This window comes from Cyprinodon variegatus, unplaced genomic scaffold (assembly GCF_000732505.1).
Source record: "Cyprinodon variegatus isolate N-32 unplaced genomic scaffold, C_variegatus-1.0 Scaffold1, whole genome shotgun sequence".
NCBI classification, from domain to species: Eukaryota; Metazoa; Chordata; class Actinopteri; order Cyprinodontiformes; family Cyprinodontidae; genus Cyprinodon; species Cyprinodon variegatus.
In genome coordinates this window covers 1,616,532-1,636,859 of record NW_015150454.1, presented here as the reverse complement: position 1 = coordinate 1,636,859, position 20,328 = coordinate 1,616,532, and the positions used below count along the sequence as shown (strand labels likewise).

Below are 20,328 nucleotides of genomic sequence, written 5' to 3'. Positions count from 1 at the left end.
TATATATATATATATATATATATATATGTATATGTGTATGTGAATTTACAACTGAAAACTGTGCAGCTATAATCATATATGACAACACAGAGGAGGAAGGAGCCTTGTGTTGTAGCTTTCTTTTCTTTCTTTTTTTCAGATAATTTTCCTTTTGACAAAAGAGGAGTCATAGGGATAGCCATTGGGTTGCAGAAGTGTTAAATAAATCCCAAATGAAATTTGTTCTTCCAAATTGTCTACAATGCACAACCCCCTGCCTTCCATGTGTGTGTGTGTGTGTGTGTCTTCAGAGTAGGTGAGCGCATGTGCAGCGGTGCGTGTTTATCCGTATATGGGTGCATGTCAGTAAACTGGGATTTTATTTAAAAGTTAATTTATTTTAGCAATTTAATGGAAAATTGGAACTTCAACTCAATTTGAAAAATTGAATTGGATTTTAATTTATAATAAATCATAAATTCAAGTGTGAGATGTACCCTGAGTATGCCACCAAGTTTCCTCTTGGTTTTTCTACCTGTTCTTGTGATCATCAAAGCCAATTGTATAGTTTTAATCTTGGTGACCAAAGCTTATAGCTAATGAAAACCCTAATTTTAGAAGCTCAGAAAATTTGAATGTTACATAAAGCCCATATTTGTTGTTTTTTTTATATTGAAATCTTATGCTATGGCAATCACGGGGGTGACTCCTGATATAATAAGGCTAAGCCAAAATAGATCACTGCTATTAATAGAAAGTTAAATGGAAGGAAAATGTGTGAAAGGATATTTAAAATCAATTTATGCTTCCCTTTGGAGATCCTGATTCAATTTTCTAATAGCACCTCACCACATTCCCAAAACGACCTGTAGCGGGTGTGATCACCATAGTACAGCCAATCATCTGATGTTCTGCAGAGGGAGATGGAAGAGACCAGGCCCAATGATACGTTTTTAGGCTTCAATGAGGTAGTTTTTTGGGGTTTATTTTTATATTCCTCACAGCTGTAATGAAAAAAAAAAAACATTTTTACATCACATGAGTAACATGATCTGCAACTGGACCTTACTGCCTTGTAGAAAGAAGAAGAAGAAGGGTTAGTTGGAGCATGATGTCACGGGATATTTGGATTCATGAGACAAATTAGTATTTTTTAACAATTATTTCGCAATGATGAGCCCGATGAACACTAGAGCTATGGCTGAAACATGGTTGTATCTCAGGTTTACATCCGCCGCTGCCATATTAACAAAAGTATTTATATGGATTTAATTGTATTTAATATGCTAATGAAAATACCCCAATTTCAAAAATTTACATTTTCGAAATAAGCAGAATATCGGCATTGTTTTGCACACATTTGTAATTGAGACGCTGGGCTAAAGGCAACCCATTCCTCGTCATGCACCTAATTGATGCAAATAGAGTCCCAGCCAAGTATTTAGTGCATACTGCAAGGTAAATTAAAATAATTTCATTTATATAATATTCTAATTTCTGAAACCCAAATTTAAAGTTTTTATCACCTGCAATTTCTAATATTCAAATTTATCATAAATTAACACTAAAATTATATTGGTATGTGTGTAATTGTTAATTCTAATTTATTGAGATGCACCCAGAAATGTCCTGCTTTTTCTTTGGTTGTGAACTTTTCAGAAAACACAGAAGGGGGAGGGAGAGAAAAGAAAAAACAGACATCCGTTTAAAGTGTTCTCATACCCCATGATGATTTTTTTCCCCTTCCTCTTGAGGTTTTCTGTCATATTTCATCACAAGTGCGCATGTGCCAACTGCCCCCCTTGTCTTCGTCCTGCCTGAATGTGCACAATCTTTTTTCCCTCATATGTTTGGCTTTGGTTTGATTTTTCCATGTTGTCCCTGTTCATGTTTGATCATCACCCCCAGCTGTAATTAATCAGATCTCATCTTTTGAAATCACTGTGTTCTAAATGGGAAAAAACCCACATCTGTTTGAGTGTACATTATTTCCTTCTGTCCTTTTTTCCCATTTAAACTGCATCCTTTAGGTAAGAAAACCAATGTGCATGATGTTCCAGCAGTGCTCCCAGACTTGTTGTGTGTATTATATCCCCCTTGTGACTGTACAGTGCTGTACTTAAAACTATTAGTGGCTACGTCATGGTACTGTGTGTCTGTCCAGGCCTGCACATGCTCACACACACATATACACAAAACTCCTGATCACAGCCTGATATTCTAAGGAATCTATCCATATGCACTGTCACAGGGCTTGTACTAAGTGTATTGTATATCTTAACCCCAACCCTGTGACAATGCATTAGCAAAAAGATTTAAAACTATCCTGCAGGCTATTCTGAGGTATTTTTTTATTTTTATATTCTAGATGTACGTAAAGTCCAATCAGCTTTAAATGAGCTCTGTGTTTCTTTCCGTCTAAAAGATTGTAAATGCAGCTTCGAGGTCCAAATTTTTCCCAAAAATCTATTTTGTTTATCAATCATGTAAACGAGTGACCTCGTCCTCTCTATTTAAAGTGAGAATGTGCAAAAAAAAAAAAAAAAAACGAGGCCTGAAGATGAGTGATCAGTCTCCACACTTATCAGAATTTGTGTATTTTTCTCATATTTTATATTGTTTTAAGTTATTCTTGTCCAATGTTTGTTTTTCTTATTTACGACCAGTTTGATTTGGTTTATGCAGTTGCAATGCAGTACAATGAGCTTAACAAAAAAAAAAAAAAGGCTTCCCAGTTTAAGTTCCACTTACCTTCCGGAACCAAAATGCATTTAAGACGATGCACTGCCGCGTCGGAGGGATGCCAGCCCTGCACAGTGTGTTATGATACATATAAGCTCTCACAGATTCACATCTCGTAATTTCGCGACCCGGTTTGTATTTGTTCTGATGGCAGATGTTGGGATGAAGCAGATAGATCTCAAAGAGACGCCGGTTGATATTGTAAAATGAACTCTGAAGAGGATTCTCCTTATGGGAGGGGTCTTTGGGCGGGGTTTGGGGATTTAAGGGATATTTGTATATAATGTAAATGACAAAATAGAGACACATTAACAGAAATGTATTCATTTTTTTCTCCAGTGGGAGTGTGCATAGTGTATTTAGAATTTGTAAAGCTTGCATCCTCCTGTCAGACGTTGCATTGAGAAAACTAGTCTGTGTTTGATTGCCTCTGTGCAGACCTCTCTAACCACGCCTGTTCATTTAATGTAAGATACTTAATGCCACCTTCCTCACGGGGTTCAGGAACAAACAAACAAAAAAAAGAGGGTTTTGCTTTGCTTAATGTTAAACCTCTGTGTTTTTCACTCTTACCTGTGTACTTTTTAAAGGTGCTACAAAATAATTAAAAAGCTTTTTAAGGTATAACTGAGCTTCAGGTGGCTCCCGAGTGTGGCATCCAAAAATTTACAGTTTGTAGAAACAAAATTTTGACAAATTTGTAACTTTTCTGAAATATGGCAAATGTGCTGTAAAGGTACAATCTGAAGCGATTGGCACAAGTGGCAATTGTCTTATTTGTTTTTTTTGTACATTCTGTGTACAATCATTTCATATTCTAAACTGGTCAGAAGAACATTGTGATTTTTAGTCTTGCAAATCTGTATGTAGTTAGATTATGTGACATCCTAATATTTATCTAATAAATATGTATTCAGATGAAACACATCAAACCGCTTCTGTCTTTTTCTATTATTGCTATCTGTGAAACAAATGTACTAAAAGCCCTGAAATATATATATTTTTTGTATTAACTTTAGAAGTAGCCTTAAATTTTAGGACATTTACTTTGTGTGTGGGGAAAAAATCACAAATGATAGAAGCAGATCATAAAAACTATGATAATAGCAATTAAAGTTGTTTTAAATTTATTTTTACATAAAGCATGCCTCACAGGCCCATTCCATGTAGCTACTGGCCACCAGGCTGGATAAGAAACCATGTTTAATTTGCCCAAATGCACAGTAACCAGAATGGTATTGAGGTAAAATAAAAATCAAGCTATAAAGCTGTGAGTGAGATGAATTAAGCAAAGAATTGCCTGTTTGGGTCAGATGCTATTGAAATGCTAACCCATTGTTTGGGAAGCCTCCCAGTAAGTCTTTTTCATCCTACAGTCACAAACCTACCAATACTGTATGTGGAATTTGTTTTTTGGCTTAACTAGAACCTTGTGCTTGACTTAGAAGAAGACTGAGCTCCTCAGCAAAAACACTTATTTATGGGTTTGGTGCAAGACTAAAGACAAATCTGTTCTGCATGGAAACTGTCCAATATGGTGAATGGTTTTTGAGGCTGGCCTCTTTATTCCTCCAAAGGCTCCCATAGCAAAAGGGAGCTCACAATAAAACCACTGTGTTAGATACTGTGACACAAATGGTGTAGTAAGTAAAAAGGAGGGAGGATTCTTTTTTCAAATTTTATAACTTAAGATCACTCTCCATGAATAGCAGATTCATGCAAAGCGTTTTACAAATACTAACAGTATCAGGGCTGCCAATAAATATGGAGGGTACTGTTTCTCTCTGAACAAATAACACTGTCTGTGCATTGCTTTAAGCAGTCATTCTAAAAAGTGTTTTCAGGTGGTTGTATGATTTTTTTTAAATTATATATACATGAAGCACATGCAGGGATGGAATGTTGAATACGGTTTTAGATTTTAGATTTTTTTAGATGACGTGTTGCTAGATTTGAGTGTGAATAAATAAATATACTGCCAAAAACAATCATTAGCTTTGCCTCAAGTGTGTAAACCCTATAGAGAAAATATACATTTTATTCAGCTAGTTAACAAGAGACTATTATCCAAACCTCAAAACAAAAACCATTTTTTTAAAGAAATTTGTATTTTTCAGTCTACACTCATTGGCAGTGGTGTACAGAGACATTTATTGGGGCAAGTGCTCAGGGCACCCTTATATGTATTATTTTAAGGTTAAAAACTCTTATTCCACTGACAGATCATCTTCCTTTCCTGTTCAGATAAGGGACAAATAATAATTATAATTATTTTCAGAAAATGTTACATATTTTCAGGTCGTTTTTTGCAGTCCAACATAAGCACAGAATTAAAAAATGCCGCTTAATCTACATGCCCCACTTAAAATGAATAGAACTTTATTAAAGTTATTTTTACAAATTGTGATAATTTGACCTTGTTTGGCATCATGTTTGCTTTGCATGTTTGTAATTTTGTCCATACAGCTTTTCGACAGTGAATAAGCAGCTTAGCAGTGAGAATTACAATTTCTGTTTAGAAAGTGCAGCAGTGATCAAAATGGGAACAGTGTAGGAGAGACATGGTGCATTGATGTGGAAGGTTCAGAGCAGTGCAAAAAAAAATGAAAAAAATGTGGTTCAAAATGCACTTGGAAAAACAGTTGAGTTCTATCTTGAAGATTCACCATGTAGTGCAGATATGTTTACAAGTGTGCGATTAGAGTTTTCAACAGTCTTATGGCAACGGGGGAAAAGCTGTTACAGAACCTGTTGAACCACTGAATACTGAGAAGCCTCTTCCTAGAGGGTAGCAAGGAGAACAATCTATGGTCGGGGTTTGAGGGGTCATACAGTAGATGATGTTACGCACTCAGGACACGCAGCGCTCGGATGAAATGTTTTTTATGGAGGGGAAAAGAGCCCCAATGCTCCTCTCTGCTGTTCTCACTACTCTTCCCATGTTCTTCCAGTCTGAGGCGCAGCAGCCCCCACACCACACAGTGAGACAGCTGGTCAGAACGCTCTCTATGGTGCTTCTGTAGAAGGTCGTGAGTATGGGTGGGGGCAGGTGGGTTCTCCTTATCCTCCACAGGAAGTACAAGCAGATATTATGGGTCAGATGCTGCCTCCTCTTTCAGTGATTAACCACTTAGGGGGGTGCTAATAAACTTATTTATAAAGAATCCTGTAAAATAATTAGTGCTAAAAGCAGGGTGGATGGATGGTTCAACAGAGCTATTGATCTGGGTGAGTTTGGCAACTGTATTAAAAATAAATCTGTGATTATTCTTTATTTACTCTATCAATGAGGAGAAATATGCTGCACTTGCTTTATACAGCAGAACATTTTTTCAGACTAGGTAGGATTCCTGTAGGCATTTAGAGCACCATTTTCTCTCCAGTTTCCTAGCATTTTGCCTTAGAGTGTACAGCTCTGCATTAAACCAGGGAGCCAGCTTTCTATTTTTAAATTTTTTTTTTCTTTTTCAAAGGGGCTGAGTCATCTAAGGCAGTACACAAAGAACTAGCAACCCCTTCAACAAAATCATCGACCTGTGATGGAGAATAAACTAAACTTTTTCCCTTTGCAACAATGCTCAGTAACACAGAGGAGAGAGAAAGTGAAATAGAGTCTTTAAAAGTAATTACTGAATTATGTGATAATGATCTGCTAAATTGAAACATTCTTTTGGGGGAGTAGAACTATGTTAATATCAGTGTCATATGTCAGTACAAGGTCCAAAGTGGGAAGATGAGAATATGTGGAACTACTCACATTTTAAATAAAGCCAATCGAGTCTAAGATAGCAGAAAAAAACATGATTCATACAAATAATCCGTTTTTTTTTTCTTTTTACATCAAAAAATATATTTTTCCAAAAAAGAAGCAAGGGGAAATATTTTCAGAATGTATACATTATGAACAAATTAACTGAATATTATATATTAGATATATTTCTACCACATTCAGGTGAGTATAACTTATTTGTTTGGATATATATGGTTGGATTTCTTTTATGGAGGACCAATCCTACCACAATTGAACATACAGGAATAAATAAATCTAGTGTTTTTGAGTTTTATGTTTTCATTTCATTTTATCCTTATGCTTTAAAGTGCATAATCTAAAGAAAGGAACAGCTAAAATGCAGATAAACATGGTTTAATCATATTTCGCCAGACTGCTCTTAGCATGTCTAAAGATGACATCAGAGAAGCAGTTTGACGAAGAAAATGTAAAAAGCGTAAAAATGGTCTCTCAAAAGCTATAAAACATTTTTTACAGATGTATATTACTATTCTTTAGTGAGTTAAGGATAGAAATAAGTAGTTTTAGTACCGTAATTACATTATTTATGGATACCAGGTGTATATTTGTTCTCGCATGTGCACAATGGATCATGCTTGTGGGACGGATCAGGTAGTGACAGGCAGAAATTGAGACTACTCATTTGCATCATGAGGCAGAAATGGATACAGAAATGTAAATACAACAGGCAGAAATAAATAGCATGGAAGAAATAAATAGGGTAAAAAAAATACAAAGGAAGACTAAACCAAACAAAAATATTATAACATGCACAAAAATAATTACTTAAAGAAATAAGTTATAAATAACTAAAGTTGAAGATTATAACAGACAATAAATAAATAAGGTAATTATTACAAAGGTGAAAAAACAATGAAGCTAATTAAAAGAGAGATATACATTTATGTCTCACTGTATAATCAAATTTCTATCTACATTAAATTGTTTATTGTATTTTAATTGTATGCTTATTTATTTTTGGAGCATTTATTTATTTCTGTATTTATTTTTAATTATGGCAGGATTGGTCCTCCGTATTCTTTGACCAGAAAGATTAAACATTATTCGGATGTTTTATTTCCTACCACGTGGTGTCGCTGTTTCCTTCCTTTCAAATCTGCCTCCTTCAGTGACGTCACATGTAAACAGTGTCTAACCCCCAATGGCCGCCTAACCTCAGCTGAGCAGCAATGTTACAAATTAAAAAGCGCATGAGGTACAGTCCGTTGGGTCTGGCTGCAGCTCGGCTGCTCTCCTCAGGGTCCACCAAGAAGCCCACCGTGTTTCTGGACATCGAGGCCGACGCTGAACCTCTAGGGAGAGTCATCATTGAGGTAGCAGCTGCAGCTAAACACACTAAGCTCCCATAGACTTTGGTTTTACTCACAGAGATCCTTACTGTTTCCTCTGACAGCTCAATGCGGATGTAGTGCCAAAGACTGCAGGTATGCATCTAAATTATCTTGAACAATCATGTTTGTTTATTTGAACTGTTATGCAAATATATTTGTGAACAGAAAACTTTAGAGCCTTGTGCACAGGAGAACATGGCTTTGGATACAGAGGCTGCAGGTTTCACAGGATCATCCCTGAATTCATGTGCCAGGTAGGAGGAGAAGTGATGAATAATAAAAATAAAATAAGTTGCAGGGATTGCCATGAGTTTCCATGTTTTGTTTTCTTTCACAGGGAGGAGACTTCACAAATAACGACGGCACAGGGGGCAAATCTATTTATGGAAAAACATTCAAAGATGAGAACTTCACTTTAAAACACACTGGTCCAGGTAAGAGCCAACATATTTTGGTAGAGTTCTTTCACTTTGTCAAACACATCAAACCTCCTCATGATTAGAAACACCACTGACAGAAAATGCATTGTTGGAAATCTTTTCTAATCCAGGTGTTCGCTGATTCCAGGTTTCTTATGTCAGTGTTTTGATCAGAATCACTAAACACAACCATGAGCAATACATTTTTTTCCTAAAATAACCTAAAACCCCAAAGTAAACAGCCTATGGATTTGAACAGAGCCATGGACAGTACTTTGCTAGCAGACCACAACCTGGCAGACCCCCACATATATATCAGGGCTGTGTAAAACTTATTTTGAGTCAAGAAGCAGTTTGTGGGGGAAAAAAATCACTTTGAAGACTGCAACAACGGAGAAACAAACTGTTTGCTTTGGGGAGTGGTGGACTTGTGGTTAGAGCATTGAGCTTGGTTTCTGAGTTCAAGTCCCACTCATTCCCACAGACTTCCACCCTGAGCCCCTGAGCAAAGCTCCTTTACTCCCCCGACTGCTCCCCGGGTAACACACAATGGCAGCCCACTGCTCCCCAAGTGATGGGTTAAATGCAGAGAGTGAATTTCCCCAATAAAGGGATTAACTTTTTTTTTCCAGTTATTATATTTGCATCTCCACTAGATGGCAGTGTCTAACCTCAGGCAGGCATAAAACCTTCTGGTCACATAGATTTCCCAACCCTGTTGTGAATGACCTACTTTTTAGTGACCAAAAATTCACAAGTCAAAATAATTTATTTTCTTAAATCAACATCAGAGATTGCATAAGCCACGGAGGAAGAAAAACAGGCCTTCGTTTCCTTAAAGTTTCTTTACTTTGTATCATATGTTTTAATGACACTTTTAGAGATGTTCTGCAGTCTAACAACCATCTTTTCTGAATGACTTTCTGATCTCTGCAGGAACCCTTTCAATGGCAAACTCAGGGCCTCACACAAACGGCTCCCAGTTCTTCATCTGTACGGCTAAAACTGAATGGTAAATCCTCACCTCGTTATAGAATATCCTCACATCCATACCCGTCTCCTAACGGCGTCTCATTTGGCAGGCTGGATGGTAAACATGTGGTCTTCGGGCAGGTGAAGGACGGCATAGATGTGGTCATGAAGATGCAGTCCTTTGGTCTGCATGATGGAGGTGTGCTAAAGACAATAGTAATCACTGATTGTGGAGAGATCAAATAGCAACCAAAGTCTTTCCTTTGATGCTTTATTATGCAACACTTATATTTTCTCTATTTATGATCTTTTAAATCAGGTTTTGTTTAAAAAATATATATATATAGCTTAATATTTTCTGCAAAATGATCAAGATATTGGTCAAAACAACTGATTGATCAATAATAAAAGGGCATTTATAAGTGTTTACAGATTTTTCATGATGCAATTAATGAGAATAAGTTAAGACATTTCTCCCAATAAAATACACCCAAATGCACTTTGTACAATCTGATGTACAAGAGTTAGAATAATATGCAAAAACCCAGTAATTGATCTGTTGCTTAAGTCCTTTATTTCAATAATAGTAGAAAAAATGAGAGGGTTTGATTTTTTTGTTGTTGTTGTATTTGTACAATACTTTAAAGGAAACGTCTGGTCATATTCAGAATTCAAACTTCTGAAAGTACTTTAAAAATAAAAATATACACTGTTCAATAAATGATAAGCGCTTATAATTAAGAGCAGTTTTCATTTGAATGTGCTTTACTGGAGACATCCATGTTTGTCAAAGAACACTACTGCCACCTACTGGTTTGTGACGTCACAGTGCGCTATCGGCGGTTGAGCAAGTCCCAGTGCTGTATCTGGTGTTTGTCACTACGTGCCATTATCCAAGTCATCTTGAAAACATTCTTCTTCGAAAAGTTGGCTACATATTAGGTGATTTTTTTTCTCTGGTCAGAAGTTCGATCGCAAATCCTGCCCCTTTAGTTTGGCAATCCAACGACAACTCGTGGATCATAAATCGGAAAGGTGAAATAGCTATTTTTTTTTTTCATTTTTACCCAATGTATTACAACATCCAACTGCCTTGCACGTGGGCATTGTCAGTTTAACTATAACTCTTGCGAAATTCAATAGTGAAGTCCTCTCAAAATCTTAAATAATTCTTGATTGCAGATGTGTAGTAATGCCCATTATTTTGCATGTAAAGCGGGGAGAATGGCGCTCGGCTTAACGCAACGTGATGTCACTGCCGGAAGCTGTTAGGAGTGAGCTGTTAGTATATTTATTCAAAAATGGCCACTCCCAGACTCTGTGTTTGCAACAAAAATTATAGTTTGTTTTTTTTTTTTACTTATTAACGTATACCTTTTAGGTATACATAATGATCCATTGATTATTCCTTGCAGACTGGACTTTTCCTTTAAATAAGATTAGAGAGGTTTCTCTCTCTTTTTCTTTTTTTTTTACTAGAGTAAACATTTTTCCAAAGTTTGTGCAATTTCTTGGTGTCATTGGGCTTTCTGTTGCCTAAGAGGCCAAACCATCAGCTTTTGTTTTGTTTTGTTTGTAGTGAAGCAGATGTCTCGGTGTGTTTTTGTGTATTTACTAATAGATACTTTCTATGCAAGTCCTTCTGAAAGTGGCCTGTTCGGCTGAAATGTAACCTTTCCAAGTATGTAATCTGCGTGGGAGCAAGAAGTGTGTTTATCCAAAAATGTGTATATGGTATATTGTTCAGCATTAATATGCTAGAGGGGAACGGACTTCACAGATGCGGAACTAACCCATGAACACACCCACACACTGCTGGACTCCAGCCTATAGCTGAGCCTTTTACACCTAGTGCCAAGATTTGTCATAATGAAATACAATTTTCTGATCCCTAAGACTTTTTTTTTTGTTTAGACTGGTTCCTTCCTATACTTTGTTGTACTTTAATTCTACAGGTATACACTTAATTTGTGGTTGCAGTACATGACAGGTTCAGTGACCTGAACACACTGAGTGATTTCCTGTGCTTTTTAACACATAAATACATGAGAACAGAAAGCAAATTCCTTTTTTTTATTAACCATAACTAATGTGTTTTCACAGGACCTGAACTGTATTCATGTTTTATTACGTATAGCGATGAATTACGCAAAATCTTCACTTCCAAAAGTGTTAAAAGTGGCTCAAATGTTTCACATTTGGGCCACTTTAACAGCTTTGTTGCCTTTTTCTATTTAAATTCCGTTTTATAAGATCTTATTCTTAGATATGAGATTTTAAAAATACAATATTACTTGGTCTGTAACTTCATGGACAATTAATAAGCAGTTTTACAGCTCTTTACAAGCTGTGGTCTGATTACAGGACATTTCTCTTGTGCCACCACCATGGTTTTAAAGCTTCCTGGAAACAAACAACAAAAAACAGTTCTTGCTTTTTTTAGACCAGCGTTTCTGCACAACCGACTTCCTGTCCTTTGGAGCAGGATGTGACATCCAGATCTGAACACAGTAACCAGAGGATGAACATGTAAACGACGGTATATGTACTCTGGGTTCAGTCGGGGCAGATTGTTTGGTTTGGTTTGCAGGAACCACAGAGGAACCTGAAGATGTGTTTAGATTTGCAAGTAGGCTCTTTATTTGAAAGGAGGAGGCCGGGCTCGGTCTGGAAGCCTGACAGTGGGTGGTGCTGCTTATCAAACGAATACTTTATGAAAGTAAATAATGAAGCAACGTGAAAAGGCAAGCGATCCACTGCTAAATAAAAGCACATGTGTCCTGACCTTCCATCGTTTGTTTGAATTCTCAGATTACATTGTTGCCATAGTGACTTTTTTTCCTGCTCCGGCTCTGTTTGGGCTAAAAGATGTTGTAACAAACTTGGTATAATTTGGGTCTCCACCCTCCCTTAGTTTTAGCCATTTGGAATGCAGACCCAAATATCGGGGATAAGAAAGCCTTTTGGTGCTGCGCAAACATGATCAAAACAATGACATCTTTTACAACCAAGACCAGCCGGTTTCTCTGTGAAATGTCTCTAATTTAGCACCCTCTGTCAGCTGCTGTCCTTTTTAAGTGTGTTTTGGGGGGTTTCCTGTTCACAGCCAGACTCCGGGTGTTGGAATGTAAGGCCTGGCAGTTTTAGGTGTCTGTTATCTTTCAGCACTTTCACGGAATGTAAAATTCCACAAAAAAAAAAGAAGTTTTACACATCTCTTATACAGCAGCCATGGATAATCCATTAGATCCACTCATCGTAATGTAAAATACTCAATCTTTACTTAAAGCTTGCACTCAAACACTTAGATTTTATACGATTGTAAGAACAAAAAATGTAAAGATTAAAAAAAAGATAATTTTTATTACATTTTGTTCCACTTAAACTACATAATGTCAGTATATTTGATTAAGAGTTTATGTGACAGACCAACATCTGTCTGCCCAATTTGAGATACACTCAATCCTTCTTAGAAATGTAGCTTTATTGACTTACAGGATGAAATAAAAAGGCACGCCTTGCTTTTTCAGTCAATTAAAGTTTTAGACAATTTTTATTTTTTTGTTCAAATCACATAAATTCACAATAAAAACCTTAAATTGTGCTGCTGCAAAATGACATGAAACAAACTGTAGATCTCTGGTAACAATAAGGAGGATTTGGCTAAAACCAGACATGATAAAATAAAAACACAACACTGTTTTAGCTGTTATAAATTTTCCTTTAATTTACCAAGCTCTCAACAGCTCCAAATCACTAATATGTTTTCCCATCTATCAAATAAGGCACATTTTGGAATGCCGTTTCATGGACACGGAAAAACAGACCTGTGGCCGACACTGCGAACCTCTCAGTCCTCGTTTCCCCACCAAAATAAAAAAAAAAAATCAATTACCTCGTGCCTGCATTCCTTCCAATTCAAACATTACATTATTGCAATATTGCATTGCAAACATCTCGAGATACAAACACATATACACTCACAGCACAGAGAGAAACAAAACGCTCCAACTCAACCACACTGTTAACACATTACATTCAGTAAATATGTGTTAATCAAAGAGGCTACATTGTGGTAAATGAGATACTTCGGGACTAACGTTGCAGATAATGTTCAGCTACTGTAAAGGGTTTTAAATAAGTGTAAATTGCACAAAGTAATATTTCATCCAAACACATGCACATGCAAACTCGGACAGTTCTTTGTCAAACACACTTTTCCTGACCAGAGCGTAACACGTCCTAAACTACGAATAACACTTTTATAACAGTTTCCTGTCGTTGCTGCTTTAAGCAAACTACATCTCACAGTTTAATGTGCTTATACAGTGGTGAATATCCATCACTAGAATAAAAACAAAAATACATTTCTGCATGTTAACACAATGAATCTGCATATTAGTGTTTACAAAAAGAATACATATTTTAGGGATGGTTAGTCGCATAGCAACAGGGGTTATTTAACACTGCTAACACACGAAAAATACAATGGCTTGTATGTGAGACATGGTATTAATTATGTACCAGCTTTTTGTCTAATAATACTCTATGTAGAGATCAATATTTCCTTCTTAGTGTAACTTTGTTGCATATTCTATACAAAAAGTCTTGTAAAAAGTATTTCCATAAATATTTCTGGAGGATATCCCTCCAGATAAATGTAAAATATAACAAGAACAAATTCCCCAGCTTTGATTATTTCCCAGCAACAGGCCCTTCTTTAGATCTTTAGAGAAACAAAAAGAAGCTAGATATTGCTAAACATTGGAACTCACAGCCATCAAATATATACAGAAAACGTCTCCGTCAGGGAAATAAGCTGCAGATTGCTTTAGAAATTTCAACATCTAGTTATGTTTCCAAAATACACATCTCATAGAAAAAACATATTTCTGATCTGCAGATGCACTAGAAAATTCAATACATTTATGTTTAAAAGTTCATTATCTCTTTTTTTTATGTATTCCACCATTTGCTTCAAGATAAGCCATTTATAATGGCGTTCTTATGTCACATTTCTGGATGGAAACAAACTGACAAGATTTTTTTATTGATCTTCTCCCAGAATAACACTGTTTCTTATGAGGTTAATTTGTAAGGCATCATTGGCATTTAGTCTGGCAAACCACTTAGTGTCAGTGAGCAAAGCAAAAACAAAACACTAGCAGTAAGACAATTGGATTGTTCCCGATATTGAAGCTCTGTTATGAGTCTAAGAAAAGAGAGACAATGCCAAATTTTCAGTTTAAAGAAGCACTACAGAACTTTTCATGAAAAAAGCTTCCTCATCATTTTTTAATGTAAAGCTAACAGATGAGCTTTCTCAAGCCTTAGAAAATGACCTTAGTGGTGTCAGGACAATCTGCCATAAGGGAGCTCAGTTTTAATCAATAGCCAAGAAGGCTTTTTAGTGTGGAAGTTGTTAAAAAAGAAGGAAGACTCTGCCTATTTCTCTATTGTAAAGGTGACAAAAAGATAATTTCAGAGTGACCAAAAAGAAATCTCCCTGAATGGGAATTTCTATGTTAGCTGTTCCTTCGGGCTGCAGCTCGTAGCTAGAAAATGGGACATCTGCAGGTAACAGAAAGCCCAACATTTTAAAGCACAGTTTCTAGTTTCTTTGTTTGAAGACTAGGGGAATCCAGTTTACCTGCAGAGCTGTGTAACTTCGTCTAACGCTTGTACACGAGGGACTTCTTATGGCTCCTCAGTAGCTACAATATTATTTGAATAAATGATAAAACCATTAACTACCAAAGTAAACAATGTTCCTCCCATATGTTGAGTTGGAGACATCTCTCATTTTGAATAATTTTCTAAAATAAAATCATATTTACATTTCAAGTTGTGCAAAAGAAAGATCTATAGTCCTTCCTAGTTAGGTTTTATTGGTACGGATGCATTTGTCTCCATACCAGCTGAGACTCTGCTGTATTATATAAAGTCACCAATGGAGAGAGATTTCATTTTATGTTGGAAGTACAAAAATACTTATTTTTATTTTATACAGCTCATAAAGTAAATATTTCAATAATCAGAAATGAGTATGGAGAGGTCAGAAAGCTTTGACTGGCTCATTACCAACACCTGACGTTCACAGGAGATCCAATCATTAGGGATATTTCCACCTGCTGCATGAAGGCAATTAGATCCTATTGTTTACTGCATATTTCTAGGTGGTCTTTCTGTAAACATATATGGCCCAATGTCTTTGGCACTCAATAGGCTACAGGTTCTGCACCACCGTGTGTTGCCAGCGACTTGCATAAGCATTTCATTACAAGCAGATGAGGAATGAGTAGTGCATTAGAGCCTATAGCTGGTAAAGGAATTCCACCGGGTCTTTACTAACAGGTATCCTAAACACTTTTAGGATGTTAAATCACATCACATTTTAATTCCAGGCCTGAGTTGTTATTTAAAGCTCACTATAAGCGATTTAATCATCCCGAAAAAGCAAGTTAATGCCAGGTATGATGTAATCTTTTAACAGGCAGGGTAGTTTGCAAATGATTATGTTATGGGACTATATGGAAAACAGATTAGTGGAATTTTGATTTTATTCCAAGTGACTTAAAAGTGAGTAAGACGTTTGGTTCTGTTAGTGTTAAGCCCTTCAGCTTAGTGGACCAGCAGATCTAAATCCCTGGAGTGCCCTTTTAACTGAAAAGTTGGCATTTAGTTACATTTCCACACACAGTGATGTAACAATGACTCCAAATGCTGCAAGTTACTGTTTATGCTTTTTATGTTGTTTTTTTGTCCTGTTTTGTTTTTGACAAAAACCAACATTCTCTTGGATAAACGCAACCGCAATATATAATAAGGGAAAACAAAACAAAGCGTGAGGTCCAAAGTTTCATAAGCATTTCACTCTGCTGAGAGGATCGAAAGAAGAAATAAAATCTATGTTGATATTCCATGACAACAGACCACAGTGGGATTGTTATTGCCAGCTGGAAACGCTGGTCCAGCAAATTGCTCTGAAGTGAACACCCGCCATGCCAGTTCAACCGCTAATAGAGGGGCTTTAATCTTTTTCTCATCCTTTGTCACATCTTGAACCTCCATCAGACTTTCTGAGCATCCCAGTTAGCACATACACTGCTCCACCTTTGAGCCCACCACACTTACCCTTCAACCTTCAAACCCATTGAAGGCACATGCATTTTACAGTATAAAAATATATTCAACCGGTCTTGAAAAGGCATGAAATACAGTACATATAACATGTAACAATCTTATGGAAAAATAAACCCTTAAAAGGCAGATTTCAGTCATTTAAAACACTAATTCTTCAAATCTACAGTTTGAAAATACCTCCTTTTTATTACAAAGTTTAAGATCAAAGGCACTGAGAAAAATACTGCATCATATAACGTTCTATATTTATAACAATTATCTTTGCCTCTAAAATACCAGACTTCCAATTCATTTCTTCCACCTTAAAAATACTGCTGGGCTTTAACGAATAGTCCAGGATTTGTAAAATTTAGTTCTATTAGAAGGTTAAAAGCAGTTAATATTTAAGCAGCAGCAACTTTTTGCTGTCTGAATTCAATATAAATGTAGATTTGTTGGTTCTGGAATCTGAAGCTAACAGCTAGTAATGGAAAGACCACAGTGGTCGTCTGCCTCGTTAGACAAGGTATCAGATCCTCACAGAGTGATAAAGTTGCGTAGAAATACGGTACCATGGAAAATAAAGAAAAATGTTTTCATTTCTACCATAAATAGACAATTATTCTAACTGCTCCTATTATAATGTACAATTTTGCTAACTACTGTTATAATACTTTTAAGGTTAACATTTCTGTACTTTTATTTTAATGCTAATATAAACCAAAATAATAGAACATGTAGCAGTTTTCCACTTCTTATTAGTCCGTTTGATACTATCCTGTTTGCTGTCCTGTTCCTCTTAGATTGAAGTTGAGAGTTATAAGCTTTTGGACATGGGAGATTGTTTTGTTCAACTTAGTCGTTCTTCTAAGCGAGGAAAAAGTGCATTAACCTTTTTTCAGACCCAGGCCTTGGAGTCCACAGCGCAATGTGGGGGAGGGGAGTATAACAATACTCTCTACTCCACACTGCCTGAGAAAACACTGGTGAACCCACAACGTCTCTTTGAAATTTTAAGAAAAAGAACTTTTCACTTTAAGAACAGCAACCAAAACATCTCTGCTTCAAAATTCAACAAAAACCAATGTGTTTTTTTTTTTATAGAGATGTTACTGAACAGCTAGTTATCATTAAAAAGGAAATGACAGTCAGAGCCAGAGCTCTACAGATAAGCTTTCTGTGCAAACTGCATCCTGAGGAGGGAACATATTAGGTGTTTTATAAAGTTATGACCTGATAGAAGAAAAAGGCAATCTAAAAAATGCATTCATTGGAATATTCACTTTTTACACTTTTGCTCTCATAATAAATAGATACGTAGCGGTTATAAGTACATTTTTTACACAGGAAGATCATGGATGGTACACCACACTGTCTGGACCCTCTCAGAGTAGCTGTTAGCCTCTGAATCCAGCTAATCTGGATTTATAATCAATGATAAAGAAAACGGGCAAAATATTGACTGCTTAGAACATTTTAACAGAACTTCTCCTGCAAATCCTTTCAATTCAGCCGTTAGCTCCTGGACATGAAGGTGATACATATGTACTAAACTATTCCAAGGACTTCATTGATAAAAAAAAAATACTTTTCTTTTTGACGAGACCATGCTCGGTCTGTAACTCTTGTCCTACCCATTGACCCTTCTTTTTTCCCGTGTTACAGTAATCTGTCCAACATCTGCTTCTGATGAACGTAGGTAAATCAAATCTAAGAAAATACTCCAGAGGGGGGTTCGCTGAAACCGCTTGTCTACATTTTTGCGAAAACGCATCTGAGGCGTGACTCTATACAACTGAACCTACAGTAGTTCCTAAATACAAACGGACGCAGTAACACAATGTGGTACAACAGACAGAAGAACAAAATCCTATATGTCCCAGTTAAAATTCAAATTGCACACTACAAGAAAAGGAAATAAATATGTGAAATGTAAGCTCGGGATGTATGGCACTTTATCCCTCAGTAAATTCACAGTTAGTAAGATGTGCTGCTGACCCCTAAAAATGGACGCCGGGCATCACTAGAAGCTCCCCGACTAAAATGTTCATCGCATCGCATACTTCACTTGGCAAGAAAAAGGAAAGCAGATCTTTGTAAACACAAAGCCAATAAACCCCGAGGTGAGGTATTGACACTAAACACATTGTCAGTGACACCAATACGATACATGCTTGGTGCTAGTTCATCAATACATTAATTGGCTGCAGTTAAATATACAGTTGGAGTAATAGTTTCTAATATATGCTTTTATAATTTTTGAAAAGCGTGCAAGATGAATGATCCTGATCTTATAGGAGAAATGTAAAAAGGGAGGTCTAGAGCTACCATCTTGAAGCACAGAGTGGAAAAGAAGGGAGGACCTGCATGTCAACAGGTAACATGACTTCTGACGCCAAAGTTCTTTCGCTCTGGGTGGAGATGATTATTGCACGCGGCGGCAGTAGTAGCCCAGGACTTTACATTTCTCACACAGGTGCTGCGGATGTTCCTTACTCTGGTCTGACACATCCAGGCCGTCTGGCTTCTCTAAAGGTCGCTGGGAAAAAATAAAAAAAATGGACAAATACTGGGTCAGATGGATAAAGTTAACACAGAAACTTCAGATTCAGCCTTTTACCAGCTGGACTACTTTCTCCAGGTCGTTTGATGGACTAACCCTATACGTCTAGTCACAATAACCTTTTAATACCAACAGATGGCGCCTCAAAATCTGACCAATGTGAGCAGTTCTGTGATCTCAAAGTGCTGCACTTAGAAGTTATGATGATGATATCTAAATGTGACATTCATGATGGTTCATGTATTAAATGCGAAATGTGATTGGAAATAATTAACCTACAATAGAGGTTTGTTGATATTTTCAGTCTTTCTCTATGAAATGAAACATGGTATGCTACGTTTTCAGCATTTATTTTTCTATTTGTAATGAATTTACAACAATCTAAAAAAGTGTTTTTCACATTGTCATAATGGGGGAGTTTTTGTTGAATTTTGAGGAGAGATTAATTTGATACCATTTGGAATACGTCTGTAGTATAACTTAATGTGGAAAAAGTGTAATGCTGTGAATACTTTCCAGACACACCTTGGTTAAGGAAAAAATGATCAAATCTATCTCTTTTTGGCTTTGGAACAGGAGATAGCCAGAAATTTACCGAAATGTTTTCTTTTGTCATTGAATTATAAGAAACAGTGTTCAAAAGCTTGGGTCCTGGTTATGTAGCTCTGACCCTTTTCAGTTCGGGTTTATAAAGCAGACTGCTTCATTAAAGGTTTTTCAATTTTTTTTAATTATTTTTTTTTTTATTCCTGCTGTTTAAAAAAGGCTGAAGGTTTCTTATCTATCTGATAGACCATTCAGTGTCATGACAGACACATTATTCTCTGCTATTATGTAGGGAAAAGAGAAGCTGGTACTATTTGTTTAGTTTCAAATTTTTGGTTGCAATTAACACAGATGAATCTGTTGATTAATCAATTAATAATAGCCAAAGGTTCCTTAAAGAATATTTTTTTATGGAACTAAACCAGGTGAGACTAAAACTTTTCCATTTGAGGTGTTTTGGACAGAGCATATTGACAAACGAAAACATTTTTTTTTTTACTTAAATGGAAAATGTTTTTATGATATTTTACAATTTTTGCTCCGTCAGCTAAAGGCATGTTTTAGTCTCTATACTCCAGTTAACAATTAATCAATTACTAAGTTAGTGGACGATTTTTTAATAATCGATTAATCCGATTAATTGTTTCAGCCCTATTCTATTTTATATCATTTATCACATCTATGCAGATTAACATCCAACTGTGTGTCTTGTAAATGAATCCTGCTAGATAAGCTGGTCACCATGGCCAAATGTCTTTCTCACATCAGTCTCCAGCATTCATAGATTCAAACACACATAAGTCATTGCATCACGTTGTTTAGTTGCTTAATTCTGCACATAAA

General features: G+C 36.3%; 2 protein-coding genes across 3 annotated transcripts in view; one reads left to right on the top strand and one right to left on the bottom strand.

The window, feature by feature from the left end:
* The first annotated feature begins 7,660 nt into the window (after positions 1 to 7,660).
* On the top strand, positions 7,661 to 9,911 carry LOC107091332 (peptidyl-prolyl cis-trans isomerase A-like). 2 transcript variants are annotated; one of them, XM_015385220.1, is made up of 6 exons: positions 7,661 to 7,845; positions 7,926 to 7,956; positions 8,029 to 8,117; positions 8,201 to 8,297; positions 9,219 to 9,294; positions 9,365 to 9,911. In XM_015385220.1, exons 1-6 carry the CDS (start codon positions 7,702 to 7,704, stop codon positions 9,498 to 9,500), a joined length of 573 nt encoding a protein of 190 aa, XP_015240706.1. In that variant the 5' UTR covers positions 7,661 to 7,701; the 3' UTR covers positions 9,501 to 9,911. The 2 variants fall into 2 exon arrangements, with proteins under 2 accessions (XP_015240706.1, XP_015240796.1); XM_015385310.1 differs by having other exon boundaries at positions 7,670 to 7,845; positions 8,053 to 8,117.
* Positions 9,912 to 17,142: 7,231 nt separating this feature from the next.
* The window catches only part of zcchc24 (zinc finger, CCHC domain containing 24), a 55,598-nt gene continuing 52,412 nt past the window's right edge, over positions 17,143 to 20,328 (bottom strand). The window contains exon 4 of the mRNA XM_015389562.1: positions 17,143 to 18,915. Within this exon, the coding sequence (XP_015245048.1) occupies positions 18,802 to 18,915 (114 nt within the window). The 3' untranslated portion in view covers positions 17,143 to 18,801. The remainder of the gene's footprint in view (positions 18,916 to 20,328) is intronic.

Excerpts from the sequence above, each read along its gene's own strand:
- LOC107091332 (XM_015385220.1), top strand. The coding sequence starts at position 7,702 with ATGTTACAAATTAAAAAGCGCATGAGGTACAGTCCGTTGGGTCTGGCT. Across the intron at positions 7,957-8,028 it reads TGTAGTGCCAAAGACTGCAG|AAAACTTTAGAGCCTTGTGC; the intron begins GTATGCATCTAA and ends ATTTGTGAACAG. Across the intron at positions 8,118-8,200 it reads TCCCTGAATTCATGTGCCAG|GGAGGAGACTTCACAAATAA; the intron begins GTAGGAGGAGAA and ends TTTCTTTCACAG.